At 43.4% G+C, this 24,109-nt stretch overlaps 1 protein-coding gene across 1 annotated transcript; it reads right to left on the bottom strand.

The window, feature by feature from the left end:
* Window positions 1-1,345: 1,345 nt before the first annotated feature.
* On the bottom strand, window positions 1,346-13,897 carry LOC124043771 (ATP-dependent RNA helicase DDX18-like). Its single transcript, XM_046362713.1, has 14 exons — window positions 13,740-13,897; window positions 10,625-10,810; window positions 10,194-10,463; window positions 7,315-7,450; window positions 5,333-5,433; window positions 5,016-5,215; window positions 4,700-4,814; window positions 4,438-4,577; window positions 3,897-4,058; window positions 3,140-3,292; window positions 2,880-2,993; window positions 2,671-2,727; window positions 2,269-2,446; window positions 1,346-2,052 (listed from the first exon to the last, which is right to left on the bottom strand). Exons 1-14 carry the CDS (start codon window positions 13,843-13,845, stop codon window positions 1,907-1,909), a joined length of 2,064 nt encoding a protein of 687 aa, XP_046218669.1. The 5' UTR covers window positions 13,846-13,897; the 3' UTR covers window positions 1,346-1,906.
* Between the last annotated feature and the right edge of the window lie 10,212 nt (window positions 13,898-24,109).

Genomic DNA, 24,109 nt, shown 5'->3' with positions numbered 1-24,109 from the left:
TAATTCTTTCACCCTGGCAAAGACACGACACTTAGGAAAACAAATCAAAACAGATGCCTAAACTGTGTCCATTTGAGATTGTACGCAGAGTGGAAACTTTTCTGGTAAGCCTTGTATGCCAGATAGTGACAGGCTGAACTTGCATCTCATGATTTGGCTGGCAGCTGCATGAGGGAGTGTGTGCACCATCAGAAAAGGATGCTTCCTGCCTAACAGCTTTACTCATGGTACTGGAATCTTAACTGCACAGACCAGTAGCACCCAACAGTAGTAGGCCTATTGCGCCATGTCCTTATTGGTCCCACTTTAAAGAAAATTACAATTTTTAAAGGCTTTATACATAGCATAGTCTAAATAAGCACTCCCTATTGGACACTGTAAATAGTAAGGTTCACTCACAGCAACATAGTGTTACCTAAAAACAAAAAGGTTCTCCCAGCAACTACTCGTGTCAATGGAAACTCAGTTTGACTTGCAAGTCCATATGTTGTAGGTATAATGTAAAACATGTATGCCACAGGCTCACTGTATCATGGACGTAACACTGTTGCATCAAACATGAGTGATTTGATGGTTTATGACAAGTTTATGGCATTGATGAAGGTGAGCCGTCATGTGACAAGAGCAACTGTAGAGGGAGATGGGAGTGTGACCTCAATGAGAAAAGTCAGACAAATGAAACAGGAACCAGTTAGGGGCGAAGGCATAAGTCACAACCATCGCGCTCCTCTGCTCAGACATTGCCGACACATGTCATAACTTTCGATCAATATGGATAGGTCATTTATGTATCAGCTTACCACGTTATAGCAACCTGGTGCCCGACAGCAGTCGATGTGGCACGCAACCATCGGTTGATGAACGCGACTTCTGAGTTCCTCTGCAACCATTCTTATTGTTTCTTTTGTACATGACCCTAAGCATGATGGGATGTTAAATGCTTACTTAACTCAGGAACCACACCAGTAGAAAAACCTGCTTTCAATACTTTGTATCCCTCATTTACTGAAGCGTTTATTATTTTGGCAGTTACCTGTACATCACACCAGTGCTTGAATACACCGCCCCCACGTGGAACTCCCCTGTCACTACAACCATATGCTCAGCGGGCAGGACCAGCTCTTCAATGCTGTGATGTTACTCAAATTCAGAAAACAGTGTGCCATTACCTTTGTTATGGAAATTGGTTGCAATACCCTACCTATAATTATTAAAAGGTCACAAGTGCACTAATACTTAGTCCTGTGTTGATACATTTTGTGCCTTTAACGTAAAGGGCTCCATAAATATACTTTAAAAATAATACTTTTTAAAAGGTATACAAATGGGAAGAGTTTGCCAACAGTGTGGGTGTATATTTTTTATTTTTTTAAATGGCCAGTAGAGGAGGAAAACAATGCAAATCAATGTACAGTGCTGCATACTCATATCAAAGAGAATCTACAGTAAAAATCCACATCTGCTGTGAGGAAAGGAATGCAAGGGCTGTCCTCAGAACGCTATGAGCCCACGAGTCCTGTCACTACAAAATACCTGTTCAGAGAAAGACAGGCTGAGACATTGGAGCAAAACAATTGAGCCCCCTTACAAGAGACTAGTTACCACAGCAACAAAGTCAAAATTGGCTATGTTGTAAAAATGAATGAATACAAACATTTGCTTAGTCTTAATTTAAAGGTTAGCAGTGTGGTTAAGGTTAGATTTAAAATCTGATTTTAAGAAAATAAATAAGCGAGGTTAATGACTTTGTGGCTGTGGTAACTAGTGGCGACCCAACAGACTGGTCTTTCACACACAAATAGGGAGCGAGACACGATGCCCAGTAACAGGCTAATAGATCGGTGTCTGGACAGAGAGTGAGTCCAGGTCAGGAAGCCATTTTGTAATGTTCCCCAAGGACCACAGGCTAGCGAGAGAATTGCCTCTTGTCCCCCTTGCCTTTGTTGACGTGCTTGAAGATCTTGGCTTTGTGAGCGCCCTTGCCCTTCTGGTAGCCGAAGCCGCCGCCCCCACCCCTCTTCGTCATCTTCAGTCCTCCTTTGCTGTGGACGTCTGGAGCGGAGTGCTGGGTTAAAGGAAACACCGTACTGAACTGACCAATTAGGTAATGATAAAAAAGTACACTATAATTACTATGCATCATTATTTTAATCATAAATAGATTTAATAAGTTTACAAAAGTCATGACCACGAATAGATAAGGTGATGTAACACTTTGAACGACATTGGTGAAAGTACGCCTAGGTCGTTGCCGTAGAAAAAGGATACTGAGGTCGACGTAGGGGGGCACTTTGAAGCCGAAGGAGAGCGCCACCATGGGGAGGTTGAGCGTGTTGACGCTGTAGATCGCTTTGAGCGAATGAGAGTCGTACGCCCGCACGTAGGACTTGTAGGCCTCCTGGGCTGACTTGTGCAGGTAGTAGTTCTTCTCAATCAATTTCCCCAGCTTCAAAGAACAAAATGTGAAGACCTTTGTGTGAATTTGTCATTGGGATTTTAAGGCGTGTCAGATAATTGCGCTAAAGTCACAGAAGCTAACTCCTGTTCACAGGAGGACGTTTATCATTTCACCATATCAATTAATTAGCCGCTGTAGTCCACTATATCACAGACGTTACGTCACTTAGCCCTGGTTCACATGCAGAAATCAAATGTGGATGCATGTCTTACCTGACCCTGGATATCGGAGATCTTCGCCCAAGAGAATTCAAACTCACTCAAAGGAACCTGAGGCAGGAGGGAAACAAAACGTAACATTTCCTTTAAAAAAATATAATTCATCACTGCTGATTAGCCATCTTTCAGTTGCATTTTTTTCTTGTTTTACTGTTAAGAGCTGGGTTGAGGTAAGGTCAGAGATGGTTGGGTTAGGGTCTTACCTTGGCCTGTTTGAGGAAGCGCAGGAAGCCCAACTCCTCTGGCCGTAGGATCAGGAGGGCGTGGCCTATGCCGTTGATCCCGCGAGCTGTTCTGCCGACCCTGTGGATGTATTCCTAGGATAAGAAAGAAATAAGAACGAGGGAAACAGATGTTAATGCTTCACTGAGGTATTGGCTGGAGATGCTTATAGACTAAGGGTTATTACTCAATAGTGTCAAAGATACATAATAAGTGTCTCTCAAACTTAGGTACTAGGTACCTTGGGGTCATCTGGGGGGTCATACTGTACGATCCAGTCCACCTCGGGGATGTCCAGGCCTCTGGCCGCCACGTCGGTACACAACAGGATGCCAGAGTCAGCGTTACAGAACTGGAAGAAGGTGGTGGTACGCTTCGTCTGCTTTTGCTTCCCCTGAGAGATAAAAGAAAAACAGTTGATTAGATGTCAGCCAGACAGCATTTGCCCACATAGGATAAGATGCCATTGCTGAACCGCACAGAATTTGACAGTACATGTTCGTGTTAAATCCTATTGCGCAAGTTTTGGTCATATCATAAGATGTGTTATCGTGGTACAAGGCCTTAAGATCCAAGTGTGGATGTACCAGTTGTCTCCACAGCAGACCCATGAGAGAGAGAATGCCTTGTGGGGTCAGACTGGGGATCAATGTAGCAGAGCTCAAATTGAGCCAGATAATCATCCGAAGACTACTGACACAGAGTGTAGCCTGCAATCTGTTGCTTGCCTTGGAACTACATTGTTGTTACTAGAGACACTGAGATTAATCATATTTTAGAGCAGGCGTAATTAATCACCAGTGATGCATATGGGTTGAGTGTCTTTTTTTGACTCAAAAGGGCTCCAAATAACTTCCCGAAACAAGCTAATAAAGTGAGTCAGGTCAGTTTCAGCAAACACTAAAACATACGAACGGTCAGAAACGGGGAGGTACCATCTGAACCTTTCCTAGAGAAACCCATTTTTCGTTCTGCTAGACTGAAAGGTGACAACTCACGTGGATGGCCATGACGGGCAGGTCGATGTAGTTGAGCAGCTCGTAGTGGAACTTGACCGACATGCAGGAGGAGAAGAACACCATCAGCTTCTTCTTACGGTTCTTCTTCAAGAAGGTGAAGAGTAGCATGAAGCGCTTCTCAGACGGACACACCACATAGCCCTGGCAACCAAGACAAAGTTTACATATCAGGCCACCCCCGATGCACCAGAGAAAAGCAGAGAACCACAAACCTGTCAAGTGCATATTGTAATTGATGTGTGAGGTTTAACTGTAAACTTGCCGTGGTGGAGACCTGGCAGGGTCTCAAAACCACCCCACTTCTATCTAGCAGACAGTAGAGGAAAGGACAGAGCCACTACAGGCCAAACCACGCTGAACGGCCTGCACGTTTGAATTTTTGGCACTCCAAAACCAACTGTCAAGACCACTAACAAATAAACATTAAAGCTTTGCTACTTTCAGTTAATGTTTTGGGGCAACTGAAGGCAATGCACATAACTTATAGTCACACTCTGCAGCAGTGAGCCGTTTTGTTTACCTGTTCAAGGCCATCCACGGTGGCGTTGTCCTTGTTGTCGTCCACGCCCACGTAGAGGGGCTCCTTCTTCAGGGAGATACGGGCCAGGTCCTCCACCTTACGGGTCTGCGTGGCAGAGAACAGCATGGTCTGCCTCCGCTCTGAGGATCAATGCATGATGTTAGACATTGGGAGTTAGACATACACACAAGACAAATAGCAACACCAAACTCCATGGTACAGTATATGTAAGGTTGGTTATGGCCATGATGCGGGTACATACTTGGTAGGAGTTTGATGATCTGCTTCAGTTCCTCCTCGAAGCCGACCTCCAGGATACGGTCGGCTTCGTCAATGATCAGACACTGGAGGTTCTTATACATGAAGCCAGCGGTATTCTACAGAGAGCAAGGTTGTGGGGAGAAACAAATGAAGAGAGCCAGGACTAAATGCAAAATTCCTTCTGTAAAATAAGTAACCTACACCGAAATGTTATACAATCCAATCCTTTGTCAAAATTACCCTAGTCCCCACTGACAGAAATTTATGAAAAGGATTTTTACTAAATGTACTGTTCTTATCATCATCATCATCATTACCTGCAGGTGGTCCAGCAGCCTGCCGGGTGTGGCCACCAGGATGTTGACACCGTTGGCCAGCCTTTGGGCCTCGGCCGTGCGGTTGCTGCCGCCCATGATCAGGCCAAAGGTGTGCACGTGGTGGGTCATCAGCTCTTTCATCACGCCATACGTCTGCATGGCCAACTCGCGCGTTGGGGACAGGATCACCACGCCCGTGCCTGGGGACAGTGGGGAAGCAGGGTTGAGACTTAGGCGAGGTCTAGACCCTATGCCTTTGATGTTAGCAGTGCTAAAAAGACTGTGGTAACATATTTATATATCTTCACTAATCTTACCGTTCCTGGGCATGAACTTGAGTTTGTAGATGAGCTCGATGGAGGGGATGAGGAAGGCCAGGGTTTTACCACTGCCGGTCTTAGCAGCAGCCAGGATATCTCTAGAAAAATTCAGAAGAGCAAAGGACGTCATCGATCATGCCAAAAACAACATTACTCAGTTTAGCAGTCCCGTAGGGCTGATTCTAGGATGCCATTTGGCAACATTTGGTAGTCCTGGATAGTGCTGTCGCAGTGACCATATTATCACCACACCAGCAGTCATTCTGTTGGTCAAAGTAATCCCATCCAAAACTGCGCAAATAAATAGCATTGATGGGTAGCCTACCAAACTTGCAAATGGCCCTCGCTAATGGCTTGATTTTCAGTGCTCCGTTGTCCCTCTAATCGCTCTCTAACTTCACGATTGAATTGGAATAACATGAATGAAGACAGATGGTAATGGGAGTTAGAGGCCCCGTTTCAAAATGTTCACGGGAAAGCACCGGACCCAATATGCATATATTTAAAATCTAGACCGAAATAACCTAAAGGACAACTAAACCTGTCCCCTTATGGACCCGGTCTGTTCCGGGTGACAGAAGCAACAGAAAAGCCAATTGTTTTGCTACTTTATTAAACTGGAGCTATGGACAAAGGGAGAGAGAGGCATAGAGCGAGCAGCTGTAGGCTACTAGGGAACGGAGGTCATGTGTGTGTGTGAATGTGTAGGTAAGACACAGGAGGCTCAGAACAGGCAAGGAGGGAGAGACCGCAACGACTTAACTTCTTGCTAGTCATTTATCATCCCATCCGTTTACATATTACCTGTCTTGACGCCATCAAACCGAACGAAGATAGCTAATTGAGGCTAAGTGCGTTTCTCACCGTCCTAATATTAGTTTCAAGTTTTATTAATGGTACGTACAGGATACGCATGGTATAGATCGTCCAACGAAACGCTTACTTGCAGATTCCTTCGACAATCTAACAATTAGAAATGATAATACAAACACAGTAAATGGCAGTACAATAGAATTAAGCAATAAGGCCTGAAGAGGTGTGGTATATGGCCAATATACCACAGCTACGGGATGTTCTTTTGTACAACTTAATGTGGAGTGCCTAGACTTAGCCGTGGTATATTGGCCATATATCACAAACCCCCGAGGAGCCTTATTGCTGTTATAAACTGGTTACCAAAGTGATTAGAGCACTAAAACTACATTTTTGTCCTACCCCTGGTAGGGCCCAAACCACCCAGTTTATAATAAACATTTTAGCTGGAGTATAATACAGGAAGGCACAATTTATTGTCCAATATTAACACGTGTATTGTGGAAGGGTGGGATGGGGCCAAGTGTACAAGAGTCTGGTAGCAACAGTTGTGATGCGTTTAGCATGAATGGATGCGTGTCAATGAGTGAGTTCATGTTCACCTACAAACAACTCCAGTCAGATTACAGCCTAAACAGCAGCCTACATTGTTGGCTTTTGATCGTTGTAGCCCTTCTCATTTTCTTTTTAATTCCACCTCTCATTGATTTGCCACACCAGCAGAGCAGCAATGCAATTGTCTCTACCTCCCGCGGGAAGCGCAGAGTGTCGAATCATTCAGCCCATGTTTTAATTTCTAAGACATTCTCACGTTTATAGGCCTATCACAATGAAATAATGGATGTTATTGTGAAGGTGTAGGCTATATTAAATGGATTTATTAGACTTTTAGATGTTCCAAATGCGCACATCAAATCAGCAGCTTGTATGCCTGGAAGCCCAGAGATGCTATACATGTTCATGTTAATTAAACGGTCAATTACTATGAGAACGGCAGTTATTTGCATTACAATTATGGGCTGACAATATGTGATGACAGCCACACCCAGAGTCCTAGAAGGATTTTACAGAGCTCTGTTTCAGTCAGCCTTATAGAGGACAATTAACAGGTGGAAATTCTGGCTAATTCTGGCTAATTCTGGCTAGAATGTCAAATGTAGGCTTACCTTCCCTCCAGTAGGGGGCGGATGCTTTTGTGTTGGATCTCAGTCATGTGGTCAAAGCCCATCTCCTTCACACCCTTTAGAGTGTTCTCGCTCACCAGAGAGGCTAAAGAGGCAAACGATGTGTCCTCAAACGCACCTGGGAAACAGAAAACAGTTCAAACCTGCATGGGTTTTTCATAGAAGGGCTCTAGTCTAGCACTAACACAAGTAGACTGACCAAGGATGACCTAAATGGGCAAATGGTGGCGCAACCCCCCCCCTTGAAGAATCTTTTTTATTTATTTTTTAAGTAACTCAGTCGGGGTCTCAACTTACTGTTGGAAGTCAGATCCGCTTTAATATTGCAGATATATTGTGGCTTCCATTAATGTCAAATAATTTCCAATCACCCATATATATTTTTTGTAAATATCCAAGTATTCAGAACCCCTAGACTTTTTCCACATTTTGTTAGGTTACAGCCTTATTCTAAAATGTATTTTTGATTTATTAAATGAATCTACACCCAATAAAGTCAAAGCAAAAACATGTTTTTAGGAATTGCCAATTTCATAAAAAAACAATATCAAATTTACCAACTTTCTCAGACCCTTTACTCGGTACAATGTTGAAGCACATTTGGCAGCAATTACAGCATTGAATCTTAATGTGTATGACGCACTGGTATTTGGGGAGATTTTCCCCCATTCTCCTCTGCAGATCCTCTCAAGCACCGTCAGGTTGGATGGGGAGCATCGCTGCACAGCTATTTTCAGGTCTCTCCAGAGATGTTTGATCTGGTTCAAGTCCAGGCTTTGACTGGGCCATTCAAGGAAATTCAGAGACTTGTCCCAAAGCCACTCCTGCGTGGTCTTGGCTATGTTCTACGGGTTGTTGTCCTGTTGGAAGGTAAACCTTCACCCCAGTCTGAGGTCATGAGCGCTCTGGCGCAGGTTTTCAAAAAATTATTTCTCTATACGTTGCCTCGATCCTGACTAGTCTCCCAGTCCCTGAAAAACATACCCACAGCATGATGCTGCCACCACCATGCTTCACCATAGGGATGGTGCCAAGTTTCCTCCAAATGTGACACTTGGCATTCAGGCCAAAGAGTTCAATCTTGGTTTCATCAGACCAGAGAATCTTGTTACTAATGATCTGAGAGTCCTTTAGGTCATTTGTGGCAAACTCCAAGTGAGCAGTCATGTGCCTTTTACTGAGAGGTGGCTTCCGTCTGGCCACTCTACCATAAAGGCCTGATTGGTAGAGTGCTGCACAGATGGTTGTCCTTCTGGAAGGTTCTCCCATCTCCACAGAGGAACTCTAGAGCTCTGTCGGAGTGACCATCAGGTTCTTGGTCACCTCCCTGACCAAGGCCCCTCTCCCGTGATTGCGCAGTTTGGCCAGGCAGCCAGCTCTAGGAAGAGTCTTGGTGGTTCCAAACTTCTTCTATCTAAGAATGATGGAGGACTGTTCTTGGGGACCGTCAATGCTGCAGAAATGTTTTGCTACCCGTGGCCTGATCTGTGCCATCGACACAATCCTGTCTCTGAGCTCTACGGTTACTTCCTTCGACCGCATGAATTGATTTTTGCTCTGACATGCAATGTCAACTATGGGACCTTATATAGACAGGTGTGTGCCTTTCCAAATCCTGTCCAATCAATTGAATTTACCACAGGTGGACTCCAATTAACTGGTAGAAACATCTCAAGGATGATCAATGGAAACAGGATGCACCTAAGCTCAATTCTGAGTCTCATAGCAAAAGGGATGAATACTTATGTAAATAAGGTGTTGTTTTTATTTTGAATAAATATGCAAAATTTCCTAACATGTTTTCACTTTGTCATTATGGGGTAGTGTGTGTAGATTATAGAGTTTTTAAATGTATTTAATCAATTTTTAGAATAAGGCTGTAACGTAACAAAACGTGGAAAGGGTAAAGGAGTGAATATTTTCCAAATGCACTGTGATATTGAGAGATAAATACTTTTCCTTTATTATTTTCCCTTAACCCCACCACCCCTCAACTAATTGAAGGAAACTAATCGACAACACTTAAACTTCTACTTCAAGCATATATATATATATATATTCTTGTTATTTTTTGTCCCACCCTTCAGCTCAACCCCTCCTATCCATCTCTGAACACCATCCAGTCGATTTATATTTGCCATATAGTTTTCAACTGTGCTGTTGCAAAGTTCTGAATCTTTCTATTCTAGTACTTTATACAGATTGTAATTTAAAGAAAACATTTTGCTAGGAGTGTTATGACATGATTGATTGATTCATTATGATTTTTTTTATCACCCAGCAGTGCTATTTGCAGAGTTAGCTGAAGAATTGCAACATTTACCTGGAGCTATCTAAACTTAGTTGTCATGGTCAAATTACCCACTGATTTTATAGGTCATAAAACTGCAAAAATCTCTCCACTCCATGGAAAAATTAGTAGAACTGCATTAAATTAGTAATACAACTGTAATATCTTCTCTCTGCCCCATGGCAAAATGTGCAGAAAACTTTCAAACCCGCCAAATTAACTCTAAAACGATTTATTTTTAATCTCCAATGTTAAGAGGTGGGCTGCTAAAATGGTTTGCGCGCAATGTGGTGGAAGGGGGGCATGCAGACCTGCGAGCAACTACAGTCCCTCATGAACAACTAAGTTTTTTTGTGGCCCCCACCCTCATCCTTGACCATGGTTACCAAGCAGGTCATGGTTAAATACAGAATACTATACATATTTGTATGCTTGCAGAGGCTAAATTGTAAATAGTTCATGGGCCATATCTAATACTGAGAAATTACTGCTACAGATAACATTCACAGTTGACAAGGCCAACATTTGGTAGTGTAAAGGCCTCTGACCTATGTCATTGAACACTGAATACCTGTCAAGCCAGTTGGGAGCTCTGGTCCACCTTCCTCATCATCATCCCCAAACTTCTCTCCTTCCCCCTTTTCCACCTCATCTTCACTTCCCTCTTCATCCTCCTCGTCGTCGTCATCATCATCTTCCTCCTCTCCAGCCTCTGCCCCTTCAAGAGGCTGTGTGGGTTTGTCTGTGCCCTGATCAGCATCCTCCTCAGTCACAGTCAACCCCCTCTCCTCCTCCATATCCTCCTCATCATCTGCCTCATCCTTCTTGGCTTTTTTCACACCTACGTTAGAACCACAAAAATAATTTGACAAGGAAACCATGAAATGACTTAGTAAACTGGCACTAAGCCATTTACCCCGGCCTTCTTGAAAAGGGGAGTAATATCAGAATCTCAAATCCTAGCTACAACAATTTTAAGAAATTACTGAATAGTCACATTACCTGGCGATTCAGCAGTTTTGAGCTTCCTTTTCATCTTGACAGATTTTTCTTCTGTGTTCACCTCTGCAGACACATTCTTCTGTATTTGTTTCTTCTTCCTGGGTTTGGCATTCTGTGGCTTTGAAATTGCTGTGGCCCCGTGACTCGTTTCATCACAACGCTCCTCTGGAAGTCTGTTTGGGTCATCTGTGAATACACAGATTATTATTATTATTATTTTTTAAATCACATCATCAACCAGGCAAAGGAGGCTATCATTCAACTAGTAACATTGACTAGCTAGCGAGCAAGCATTACAAGCTAGCCCTTGATCATGACTCCGTTCTATTACATAAGTCATTGGATGAAGGCATCTTCTGTAGGGGAGTTTTGTTAAGAGGTGCGACGCTCGGTCTGAGCATTAACATGCATGTTATCGGCGATAAATAATTTAAAAAAAACAAAAGGTTAAATTGATACACAACTTAATAGAGTTAAGGTTCCCGCACAGCGATATTTCCATATTATAGCATGCTTACGGGAAAAATATGTAAGAGAATGGACTACCTGTGCTAATTAGCTATCTGCGTCTCCGAACACCTGTGTGTAAACGGAAGACAGATGCCACAAACACAAGGTCATTGAAAAATATGGTCCGTGGCAACTTTTAAAACAGTGTACAGCAAGTGTGAATTTTGCATTTGTTTAAAAAAATAATACTGCAATTGATAATCAATTCACTTTCAGACAGTATTTGACTATTTTGGTTTATTGTGATGGTAGTGACGATTGTTTATGACAATTAGGAAAAAGTTTAAAACATGTTATTATCATCACCCGAAAGATATTTACCTTGTATTTAATGAAAATGTGATATTTTGCAACCTCCCAAAATAAACGCGATCTCTGACGAGAGACAGGCTCTCCTTCCATCTTCCATTACAATCACTACACTCACAGATATAACAATGTGCCAGATATTTCACCGGATGTATAAATGTAAAGCATCCGGTTGGCCTTTCCACTCAAAACCAAATATGGCGATGAGAGGAATCCCAGCTGCAGGCAGTGGGAGAAGATGAAGCGAGGTGGATTTTGGCCAACATTCTGCTAATTTCCTCACCAATGAAACATTTGATCTCCATACAGTTCTGTTTCCAAATTATAATCTGTATTAGAGGACTGCATTTTGTACACTTGCCCGTTCAGTAGCAGGTCAAGACTCCGTGAAGATGAACGTAATAAACAGTTGAATTCATGTTTGCTATGTACCCTTGTAAATTATTGTTCTGTGTTCCTTTTGACTCACCTTGTACCTTAAGTCCTACGGTAGTCACGGTACCTCCTGTTATATTGGCCCATGAACGTGAGGAGAGTTTATAACTAATACACCCTAGCAGTTTATATAGCATTTGGCTAAGTCTCGTTCTTTCTATGGGTGGATTCGTAAATTCACTCTGGCTATCCATTTCCGATTTCTGAGTGTTCCAGCATGCAGAATAACTGATTAATTTACAAACACACAACATCCGTTGAATATGACCGGTATCAGTAGCATAGTCACAGTCACCAAAGCTCTAGATAACACAAAAACATTCTAACCAGCTCTGCTAGGGCGAGAAAAATGGTCAGTGAGGTGGTCTCTCATTTATGTCTTAAATAAAGGTAAATCAATGTCTGGAAGTAGCTAGCTAACTCTAGCCAATTAGGTTTGGTGCTTGACTGTCGATGTCAGAACGCTCAGATCAACCCTACTCCTCCACCAGAGCATCCAGTGTGCACTCTGAGCAACACTCACAATGGCAGTCAAGCACCCAAACTAACTGGCTAAATTTGGCTAGCTACTCCCAGACACAAAAGAGAGAACACCTCACTCACCCTAGCAGAGCTGGTTGGGCTGTTTTTATGATATTTAGGGCGTTGATGACTAACTGCTGTTGGCAACAATTTAATAACTTTTTTTAACCGATGTCTACTGACCCTAGTCATATTCAACCTGTGTTGCGCATATGTAAATTCCTCACGTTGACCACACTATTTGTGTTGCTACATAAATGTACACACAAGTTATTCAATCATTTCACCCAAACTGCTCACATATCTGCATAGCCAGGTGCTAAAATAGAACGTGGCTCTATTTTTGAAGCAAACTGGTTTTTAGGCACATATACCCACGTGGGTGATTGAAAGCTGAACTGAGGTCCACACTCCAGGTGGTGGTGGCAATGCTCCTTAAAGTTTGTTGCCAAATGCAATATAAAGTCCAAAGAAGACTGAAGGAGGAAAGATTACTAGAAACTAACAACTAGGTTTACCCTTTTATCTGTGGATTAGTTGTCGGGGTACAGGACCTTATGCATTTCAGGTAAAATAACAACCTAATGTTTATATCCAGAACAAATAAACTAGCAAAAGAAAGCTAGCTAGCTAAATGTGCATGAATGTTATCAGTTTCGACACGTCCCCAAATTAATAGAAGTGGTTCAGAGTTCGTTCTGATATTTCGATCTGCACATCCTTATTTGAAGCGCATGACGCTGTTGACGCTCGCAGCCTGTCAGTTCTGATTCTCTACGGTGAATTATAATGCCAGTAAAAAAAACACTTCCTTTCATTTGGGCTTTAGGCCAATATTGGCTTATTTGGCTATATTACACACAATCAATGTGATGTAAGTAATCTAGCTGCCTTATTTATTTAACTAAGATATCAATAGTGGAAAGAGCTTTATGTATCAAAACCTGTCATTCATAACGATGTTTCGAAATTACCTAGGATTTGTTTCACTAGCTAATAGCTAACGTTAGCTAGCTAACGTACGTTAACTACCAAAATAAACAGTAACGTTAGTAACTAACGTTAGCGAGCTTAACTAACGTTAGCGATCTTTATTTAGTTAGCGAGCTTAACTAGAAACAAGCTAACGGAATGGATCATTTAGCTACGTGTATCAACTAAAATTATATTTGTGATTTCCATGAGACATCAATAGTTAAAAAGGTTACATATAAAATAAAGGACCCCCCCAAAAAAAACACGCACCAGAGACATATTTAGCTACCTAGCCTTGCTTCGAGGTTAGCGAGTGCCAAATACAACTTGTAGACAACGATTATAATACTCGAAAAACAGTTACCATTATCTTCCTCTTGTTTCTGTTTATTAAGTAGCTTTCGCTCTTTGTTCTTTTCGCTTCTTTTCTGGATTTTCTGCCGAAGAAGCCTCATCTGAAGAGCTGCCATGCTTGCAGCTGAGCGGACACACGCGTTTGTAATTCAGGACCCCTCTAACCTAGACTGTTGCCTGCCTGACTGTAAATACATTAGGACCCTATATGGTTGTCATTCATATTGCCAGAATGTAAATCGTCTGTACTAGAACGACTGCCCCTTTTCATTGAAGCAATGAATTTCAAGGCCGAAAGGCGTACTCAAGCCTGTTGTATCCAGAAGCAGGATCTCCCATCTCTATTAAATAATAATTTGTTCTTAACTGACTGCCTAGTTAAATCAAGGTTAAATCAAATAAATAAAACATTTGCTATAATGCAGTAAAATTACGTTAGCTTCCTTCCACGCCTGCGACGCCATACACGTGGTCTGCAGTTGTGATGCCGATTGGATTTACTGCTAAATTCTCTAAAACGATCCGGGGTGATTTATGGTAGAGAAATTAACATTAAATTCTCTGGCACTCTGGTGGACTTTCCTGCAGTCAGTATGCCAAATACATGCTCCCTCGAAACTTGAGATATCTGAGGCATTGTGTTGTGTGACAAAACTGCACATTTTAGAGTGGCCTTTTAATGCCCACAGCAAAAGGAACACATGGGTAATGATTATGCTGTTTAATCCATTTCTAATGCTGTTTAATCAGTTTATAGATATGCCAAACCTGTCAGGTGGATGGATTATATTGAAAACGGAGAAATGCTCACAAACAGGGATGTAAACACATTTCTGCACAAAATTGGAAAGAAATACGCTTTTTGTGTGTATGGAACATTTCTGGGATCTTTTATTTCAGCTCATGCAACATGGAACCAACACTTTTGCATGTTGCGTGTATATTTTTGTTCAGTGTAATTCCAACATGTACACGCACGTAAAAATACACTTTTCGTTTTATTTGGGCTTAAGTTAAATATTGGGCTATACTACAAGCAATCAATTAAGTTAGTTATATCTAAATGAATAAGCCAGCTAGCTAAGATATCAATGTATCAAAGCATGTCATGCATAACATTGTTTCATGACCAAATACTTAACTTTTGACTACTTTAATACACATATAAGTTAATTTGTCCCATTCATTTTGGTCCCCTAAAGTGGCGGGACTATGTACAAAAAGTGCGCAGGAGGTGACGGCTGCTGTTTTACTATTTTATTTTTTTTTTCACATCCTTTGTCAAATATTTTGTACATATTGTTGCTGCTACAGTCTATTATGACCGAAAAGAGCTTGTGGGCATCAGAACAGCGATTACTCACCTCGAACTGGAAAAATCGTTTTTCTTTAATGAGTCCGACGCATAGGATATACTGCTTTCTTCAGACCAGGCCAAAACCCCCAATCACTAGTTTTAAATATTTTTTATTTCATCTTTATTTAACCAGGTAGGCCAGTTGAGAACAAGTTCTCATTTACAACTGCAACCTGGCCAAGATAAAGCAAAGCAGTGCGACAAAAACAACAACACAGAGTTGCACATGGGATAAACAAATGTACAGTCAATAACACAATTGAAAAAATCTGTGTACAGTGTGTGCAAATTTAGTAAGGAGGTAAGGCAATAAATAGGCCAATAGTGGCGAAGTAATTACAATTTAGCAATTTACACTGGAGTGATATATGTGCAGATGAGGATGTGCAAATAGAAATACTGGTGTGCAAAAGAGCAGAAATCCAAAAACAAATGTGGGGATGAGGTAGGTAGTTGGTTGGATGGGCTATTTATAGATGGGCTGTGTACAGCTGCAGCGATGGGTAAGCTGCTCTGACAGATGACGCGTGACGTTAGTGAGGGAGATATGTGTCCAACTGATTTCTGAAGTCATTGGCAGCAGAAAAGAGGTGTTGGCTTTGGGGATGACCAGTGAAATATACCTGCTGGAGCGTGTGCTACGGATGGGTGTTGCTATGGTGACCAGTGAGCTGAGATAAGGTGGAGCTTTACCGAGCATAGACTTATAGATGACCTGGAGCCACTGGGTTTGGCGACGAATATGAAGCAAGGGCCAGCCAACGACAGCATACAGTTCGCAGTGGTGGGTAGTATATGGGGCTTTGGTGACAAAACGGATGGCGCTGTGATAGACTGACTAGTGTGAGGAGGGCGTGGGGAGGAGGTCGTGGGGCCTTGTAAGAATTCGCGGCGAGTAGTTGAACCACCACTACCCTCCGTACTATTGGCCAATGTGCAATCATTGGAAAATAAACTGGATGGTCTATGATTAAGACTATCCTCCCAACGGGACATTAAAGCACGTAATATCTTATGTTTCACCGAATCATGGCTGAATGATGACACAGATAATATAGAGCAGGCTGGGTTTTCCGTACATCAGCAGGACAGAGCAGCTACGTCTGGTAAGACAAGGGGCAGGGTGTGTGTCGGTTATCACTGCATTGTCGGAACTAGAAGCACAAGCATTTTGCTACACTCGCATTAACATCTGCTAACCATGTGTATGTGACAAATAAATTTTGATTTGATTTATTTGTCAATAACTGCTGGTGTGCGATGTCTAATATTAAAGAAGTCTCGAGGTATAATATCTCATGATAAGCTTTGGACAACACTATCTACCAAGAGAATTCACATCTATATTATTTGTAGACATCTATTTAACATATCTCACCACAAAATGAGCTGTATGAGGCCATATGCAAACAAAACATGCTCATCCAGAAGTGGCGCTCCTAGTGGCCAGGGACTTTAATGCAGGGAAACTTAAATCTGTTTTACCTCATTTCTACCAGCATGTCATAAGTACAACCAGAGGAGAAAAAAAACTCTAGACCACCTTTACTTCACACACAGAGACTCATACAACCGCAGGAGGCCTTTTGCCTTTTGGTAGGCCGTGATTGTAAATAAGAATTTGTCCTTAATTGACTTAAATAAAATTTAAAAAATACAAAGCTCTCCCCCACCCTCCATTTGGAAAATAATCTGACAATAATTATATGCTCCTGATTCCTGCTTGCAAAAACTAAAGCAGGAAGTACCAGTGACTTGCTTAATATGGACGCAGATGCTACGCTACAGGATTGTTTTGCTAGCACAGACTGGAATATGTTCCGGGATTCATCCAATGGCATTGAGGAGTATACCACCTCAGTCACCGGCTTCATCAATAAGTGCATCGACGACGGCGTCCCCACAGTGACCATATCCCAACCAGAAGCCATGGATTACAGGCAACATCCGCACCAAAGTAAAAGGAGGGAGCTGACACTTTCAAGGAGCGGGACACTAATCCGGACACTTATAAGAAATCCTGCTATGCCCTCCAACGAACCATCAAACAGGCCATGCGTCAATACAGGACTAAGTTTGATTCCTACTACACCGGCTCCAATGCTCGTCAGAGGTGGCAGAGCTTGCAAACTAGAAAGGGAGACCCAGCTACAAGGTGCCCATTGACGTGACCCTACCAGATGAGATAAATGCCTTTTATGCTCGTTTTGAGGAAAGCAAAACTGAAGCATGCATGAGAGACCAGCTGTTCCGGACGACTGAGTGATCACGCTCTCCATAGCTGATGTAAGACCTTTAACAGGCCAACATTCACAAAGGTGCGGGGACAGATGGATTACCAGGATGTGTACTCAAAGCATGCGCAGACCAACTGGCAAGACCTGAAAATGGTCTGGCAACGATCAACAAACAATTTGACTGAGCTTGAATAATTTTGAAAAGTTTATTGGACAAATGTTGCACAATCCAGGTGTGGAAAGCTCTTCAAGACTTACCCAGAAAGACTCACAGCTGTAATTGCTGCCAAAGGTGCTTCTACAAAGTATTGAGTCAGGGGTGTGAATACTTCTGTAAATAAGATATTTATGTATTTTAATTTTCAATAAATTCGCAAACATTTGTCATTATGGGGTGTTGTGTGTAGATGGATGAGAGAAAATATATTTATTTTTAATCCATTTTGAATTCAGGCTGTAACAACAAAATGTGGAATAAGTCAAGGGGTATGAATACTTTCTGAAAGCATTGTATAATATACACACACAATCGAACCACATTTAACAGTTTGGTGAATTTCTCATAAAAATGCATTCTCAGATAAAATGGTGTCCATCACGTTCTGAATACTGATTACAATACAGTAAGATCAGCTGAAAAGCAGCGAAGGAAGCTAAAGCCTCCATGGTAAGAGATGAGAGGTATCTCTACTGTACTTATGTACTGTTCTTCAGCTGTGAGCATCCCTGAAAGTGCAGCTGTGCAAATCTTACTAAGATGCCAACATCAATAGAATTCATAATGCCTGATGACATCCTTTATATAGAAGAACACTCCATCTTCCCCACTGGGAGCTTTGAGATGAAGTGCATTTGAGTCTGAATGTGTGTGTGTTTGGGGGAGGGGATTGTTTGCATGTTGTTAGCCTATAGCTGTGTATGTTTGAATAAAACATCTTCAAACCTTTTACGAGGGTATATACAGTATATATTACTGATTTTGGGATGTAAGGATGTCTTTGGTACTTCTAGATTCTATGGGTGTGTAGGGTGCAGGATGTTGTGTTCTAACAATACAGTTAACCTGAGTTTTTTTTATAGACTTTTCTTGTTTAATTTACACTGGATTTTCTATGCACATAGTTCATGACTAGAAATCGTTCACTGTAATGAAGTCAATTCAATGTGTGGTTGTATATCATTGTGACTCGAGTCAAATATATATCTACAATCTTTTCAAGAAACAGTTAAACAAGAGGACTCATATTAACCATTGAGACAATTAAAGAGGTTTATTAACTCTAGTACGAGTTGAGTCAAGCTAGACCCAATCTGTTGACTCTGTTCTGGGAGCATCTCAATTGCAACAGTGCTTTTTTTCATTTAACAAGCAATTATTCAAGCTGCTTAAAGCAGAGCAGGTTGATTTATCGGATTTGCGTTTTTCACTGCTGCCAACCTATCTTTGTGATTTAAAGGATAGGTATAGCATAAACATAACCACATGTAGCATATGTATGTACAGTACATACAGTTGAAGTCAGAAGTTTACATACACCTTAGCCAAATACATATAAACATATAAACTCAGTTTTTCACAATTCCTGACATTTAATCCTAGTAGAAATTCCCTGTCTTAGGTCAGTTAGGATCACCACTTTATTTTAAGAATGTGAAATATCAGAATAATAGTAGATAGAATTATTTCTTTCAGCTTTTATTTCTTTCATCACATTCCCAGTGGGTCAGAAGTTTACATCCACTCAGTTAGTATTTGGAAGCATTGCCTTTATATTGTTTAACTTGGGTTAAACGTAGACTTCCACAAGCTTCCCACAATAAGTTGGGTGAATTTTGGCCATTCCTCCTGACAGAGCTGGTGTAGCTAACTATGCCTCCTTGCTCGCGCACACTTTTTTCAGTTCTGCCCACAAAATATCTATGGGATTGAGGTCAGGGCTTTGTGATGGCCACTCCAATACCTTGACTTTGTTGTCCTTAAGCCATTTTGCCACAACTTTGGAAGTATGCTTGGGGTCATTGTCCATTTGGAAGACCCATTTGCGACCAAGCTTAAACTTCCTGACTGATGTCTTGAGATGTTGCTTCAATATATCCACATAATTTTCCTCACTCACAATGCTATCTATTTTGTGAAGTGCACCAGTCCCTCCTGCAGCAAAGCACCCCCACAATAGGCTGCTGCCACCCCCCATGCTTCACGGTTGGGATAGTGTTCTTCGGTTTGCAAGCCTCCCCCTTTTTCCTCCAAACACAACGATGGTCATTATGGCCAAACAGTTCTATTTTTGTTTCATCAGACCAGAGGGCATTTCTCCAAAAAGTACGATCTTTGTCCCCATGTGCAGTTGCAAACCGTAGTCTGGCTGTTTTATGGTGGTAAACAATTACAATTACAATTGCAATTACAATTACCCAATTTCAATTAATGCAAAAGGCAATTTCCACATCCATTGTTACATTGGTACATTCATCTTAATCAGACTTAATGATTATTAATGATATTTCAACACCATGCATACATGGAACAATCATTTTCTCTTATTCAACATTCTAACGCCAAAGCATGGAGCACTGGGCACATAGCCTATTTCTATGCGCACTGAGGCGTGCGGACTCCTATTAGACACAACCAGAATGACAGACTAATGCCACGTTCAAACTGGGAACTCGGAAATCTCTGACTCCCGACTTCAGTGCATTCAAAATAACTGAAAAATATGATGTCAAATCATGGCGTCAGTGCTTTTCAGGTTGGAAAGTCGGAGCTCTAGAAAGAGGCCCAAGTGTCCGAATTGGAATTCCGAGTTGGATGACCGTTCGAAATGATTTGTCCCAGTAGCAGCTAATTTTTTCAGAGTTCCCAGTTGTCTTGAACGCACGGAAGTCAGCAGTCTGAGATTACAGAGTTTCTAGTTCGGAGCAACTAACCCATTGTTTTGAACGCTGCAATAGGACACAGAAATATAAACAAATGAAAACATACGTTGAAGTAAATTAACAGAACTTCTACCTGATGAGTCTTATGAACTTTTATGTGCACAAAAAACTTCACGCCACTCAGAGGGTAAGAAATGGTTGGCTAAGTGAAAATGTATCATAAGCCTATGTCACGCCTTGGTCATTGTATCTTGTGTTTTTGTTATATGTTTGGGTAGGCCAGGGTGTGACATGGGTTTATATGTTGTATTTCGTATTGGGGTTTGTATTAATTGGGAGTGTGTATTATTAGGGGTGTGTCTAGTTAGGCTTGGCTGCCTGAGGTGATTCCTAATTGGAGTCAGCTGATTCTCGTTGTCTCGGATTGGGAACCGTATTTAGGCATCCTGAGTGCGCGTTGTATTTCGTGGGTGATTGTACCTGTCTCTGTGTTAGTCACCAGATAGGCTGTAATTAGTTTCACTCGTTTGTTGTTTTCTTCTTCAGTTATTTCATGTACCGCATTATCTTCATTAAAAGTCATGAGTAACCTACACGCTGCATTTCGGTCTGACTCTCTTCAAACAACAGATGAACATCGTTACAGAATCACCCACCATTCACAGACCGAGCAGCGTGTGAACTGGCAGGATCTAAAGGAGGACGCTATGGACAGCAGAAGCAGGGATTATACGACGTGGGAAGAAATCGACAGGTGGGCGGCCGACCCAGAGCGAGTGCAGGAGCCCGCCTGGGATTCCCTACAGCAATGCGAAGAGGGCTATACACGTATGGAATCGAGAAGGAAAGCATTGCTATACAGAGCGAAAACCGAAGGTAAAGGGGGAAAGCGCAGAGAGAGAGTGGCTGAATCAGAGAATAGACCTGAGCCTACTCTCCCTGTTAATCGTGAAGAGCAGTTGCAATGGGAGAGACTGCCTCATTTGGAGATTTGGACATGGGAGGAGGAATTAGACGGTCAAGGACCCTGGGAGCAGCCGGGAGAATATCGCCTTCCCAAGGAGGAAATAGAGGCAGCTAAAGCGGAGAGGCGCATGTATGAGGAGGCAGCACTGCGACGTGGTTGGAAACCGGAAAGTCACCCCCCAAAAAATATTGGGGGGGCTAAAAGGGAGAATAGTTATGCCAGGTAGGAAACCTGCGCATACTCCCTGTGCTCACCGTTGGGCTAGAGAGACCGGGCAGGCACCGTGTTATGCTATGGAGCGCACGGTGTTTTCAGTGCGGGTGCAGAGCCAGCTGCGACACATACCAGCCCTTCCTATTGGCCGGGCTAGAGTGGGCATCGAGCCAGGTAAGCTTGGGCAGGCTCGGTGCTCAAGAGCTCCAGTGCGCCTGCACGGTCCGGTCTATCCAGAGCCACCTCTACACACCAGTCCTCCGGTAGCAGCTCCCCGCACCAGGCTTCCTGTGCGTGTCCTCGCGCCAGTACCACCAGTTCCAGCACCACGCACCAGGCCTCCAGTGCGCCTCGCCTGTTCAGCGCAGCCAGTGCTTTTCTCCCCTCCTGCGCTGCCGGATTCTCCCGCTTGTTTAGCGCAACCAGAGCTGTTCTCTTCTCCTGCGCTATTGGAGTCTCCCGCCTGTTTAGCGCAGCCAGAGCCTTTCTCCTCTCTTGCGCTGCCGGAGTCTCCTGTCTGTTCAGCGCCACCAGTGCTCCCAGTCGGCCCAGCGCGTCAAGTGCGCATCACCTGTTCAGCACAGCCAGTGCTTTTCTCCCCTCCTGTGCTATCGGAGTCTCCAGCCTGTTCAGCGCAGCCAGAGCCTTTCTCCTCTCCTGCGCTGCCGGAGTCTCCTGTCTGCCCAGCGCCGCCAGTCGGCCCAGCGTCACCAGTCTGCCAGGATCCGCCAGAAGTGCCAGTCTGCCAGGATCCGCCAGAAGTGCCAGTCTGCCAAGATCTTCTAGATCGGCCAGACAACCTGAATCATCCAGGTCCACCAGCCAGCCAGGATTTACCGGAGCCTACTACCTGCCTGAGCTTCCTCTCAGTACTGAGCTTCCTTTCAGTACTAGGCTTCCTCTCTGTACTGGGCTCCCTCTCAGTACCGGGCTTCCCCTCAGTACTGGGCTGCTTCGGTCCCGGGCTGCTTCGGTCCCGGGCTGCCCCTCTGTCCCGAGCTGCCCCTCTGTCCCGAGCTGCCCCTCTGTCCCGAGCTGCCCCTCTGTCCCGAGCTGCCCCTCGGTCCCGAGCTGCCCCTCAGTTATGTGGGGATCAGGGTGAGGACTATTAGGCCATGGTCGGCGGCGAAGGTGGATTATCCTAGGACGCGAAGGGGAGGAACTAGGACATTTATGGAGTGGGGTCCACGTCCCGAGCCAGAACCGCCACCATGGACAGACGCCCACCCGGACCCTCCCTATGCTCTTGAGGTGCGTTCCGGAGTCCGCACCTTAGGGGGGGGGGGTTCTGTCACGCCCTGGTCATTATATTTTGTGTTTTTGGTATATGTTTGGGTAAGCCAGGGTGTGACATGGGTTTATATGTTGTGTTTTCGTATTGGGGTTTGTAGTAATTGGGATTGTGTATGATTAGGGGTGTGTCTAGTTAGGCTTGGCTGCCTGAGGCGATTCTCAATTAGAGTCAGCTGCTTATCGTTGTCTCTGATTGGGAACCGTATTTAGGCAGCCTGAGTTCGCGTTGTATTTTGTAGGTGTTTGTACCTGTCTCTGTGTTAGTCACCAGATAGGCTATAATTAGTTCACGTTCCGTTTGTTGTTTTCTTATACAGTTATTTCATGTACCGCATTTATCTTCATTAAAGTCATGAGTAACCTACATGCTGCATTTCGGTCTGACTCTCTTCATACAACAGACGAACGTCGTTACACATGTATTACATAAGGATGCAGTCGTTGATACAGAGTACAGTATATACGTATGCATATGAGATGAATAACGTAGGGTAAGTAACATTACATAAGGTAGCATTGTTTAAAGTGGCTAGTGATATATTTACATCATTTCCCATCAATTCCCATTATTAAAGTGGCTGGAGTTGAGTCAGTGTCAGTGTCAGTGTGTTGGCAGCAGCCACTCAATGTTAGTGGTGGCTGTTTAGCAGTCTGATGGCCTTGAGATAGAAGCTGTTTTTCAGTCTCTCGGTCCCAGCTTTGATGCACCTGTACTGACCTCACCTTCTGGATAATAGCGGGGTGAACAGGCAGTGGCTCGGGTGGTTGTTGTCCTTGATCTTTATGTGTTGTCCTTGCCTTCCTGTGACATCGGGTGGTGTAGGTGTCCTGGAGGGCAGGTAGTTTGCCCCCGGTGATGCGTTGTGCAGACCTCACTACCTTCTGGAGAGCCTTACGGTTGAGGGCGGAGCAGTTGCCGTACCAGGCGTGATACAGCCCACCAGGATGCTCTCGATTGTGCATCTGTAGAAGTTTGTGAGTGCTTTTGGTGACAAGCCGAATTTCTTCAGCCTCCTGAGGTTGAAGAGGCGCTGCTGCGCCTTCTTCACGATGCTGTCTGTGTGAGTGGACCAATTCAGTTTGTCTGTGATGTGTATGCCGAGGAACTTAAAACTTGCTACCCTCTCCACTACTGTTCCATCGATGTGGATAGGGGGGTGTTCCCTCTGCTGTTTCCTGAAGTCCACAATCATCTCCTTAGTTTTGTTGACGTTGAGTGTGAGGTTATTGGCGAGAAGAATGCTAGGGAGTGGTGCACGATGTGCCCGTCTCCGGAGTCTGACCAGAAGACCGCCTCGTTTCCCTCTTTTTCGAGAGTCGTTTTTTTGGGTCGCTGCATGGGATCCATTCCGTTGTCCTGTTTGAAAGGCAGAACACAGGATCCGCATCGCGAAAAACATATTCTTGGTCGTACTGATGGTGAGTTGACGCTG

This window comes from Oncorhynchus gorbuscha, linkage group LG09 (assembly GCF_021184085.1).
Source record: "Oncorhynchus gorbuscha isolate QuinsamMale2020 ecotype Even-year linkage group LG09, OgorEven_v1.0, whole genome shotgun sequence".
Classification (NCBI taxonomy): Eukaryota; Metazoa; Chordata; class Actinopteri; order Salmoniformes; family Salmonidae; genus Oncorhynchus; species Oncorhynchus gorbuscha.
Note: the sequence above shows the minus strand (reverse complement) of the source record. Positions and strands in the feature narration are given on the sequence as shown.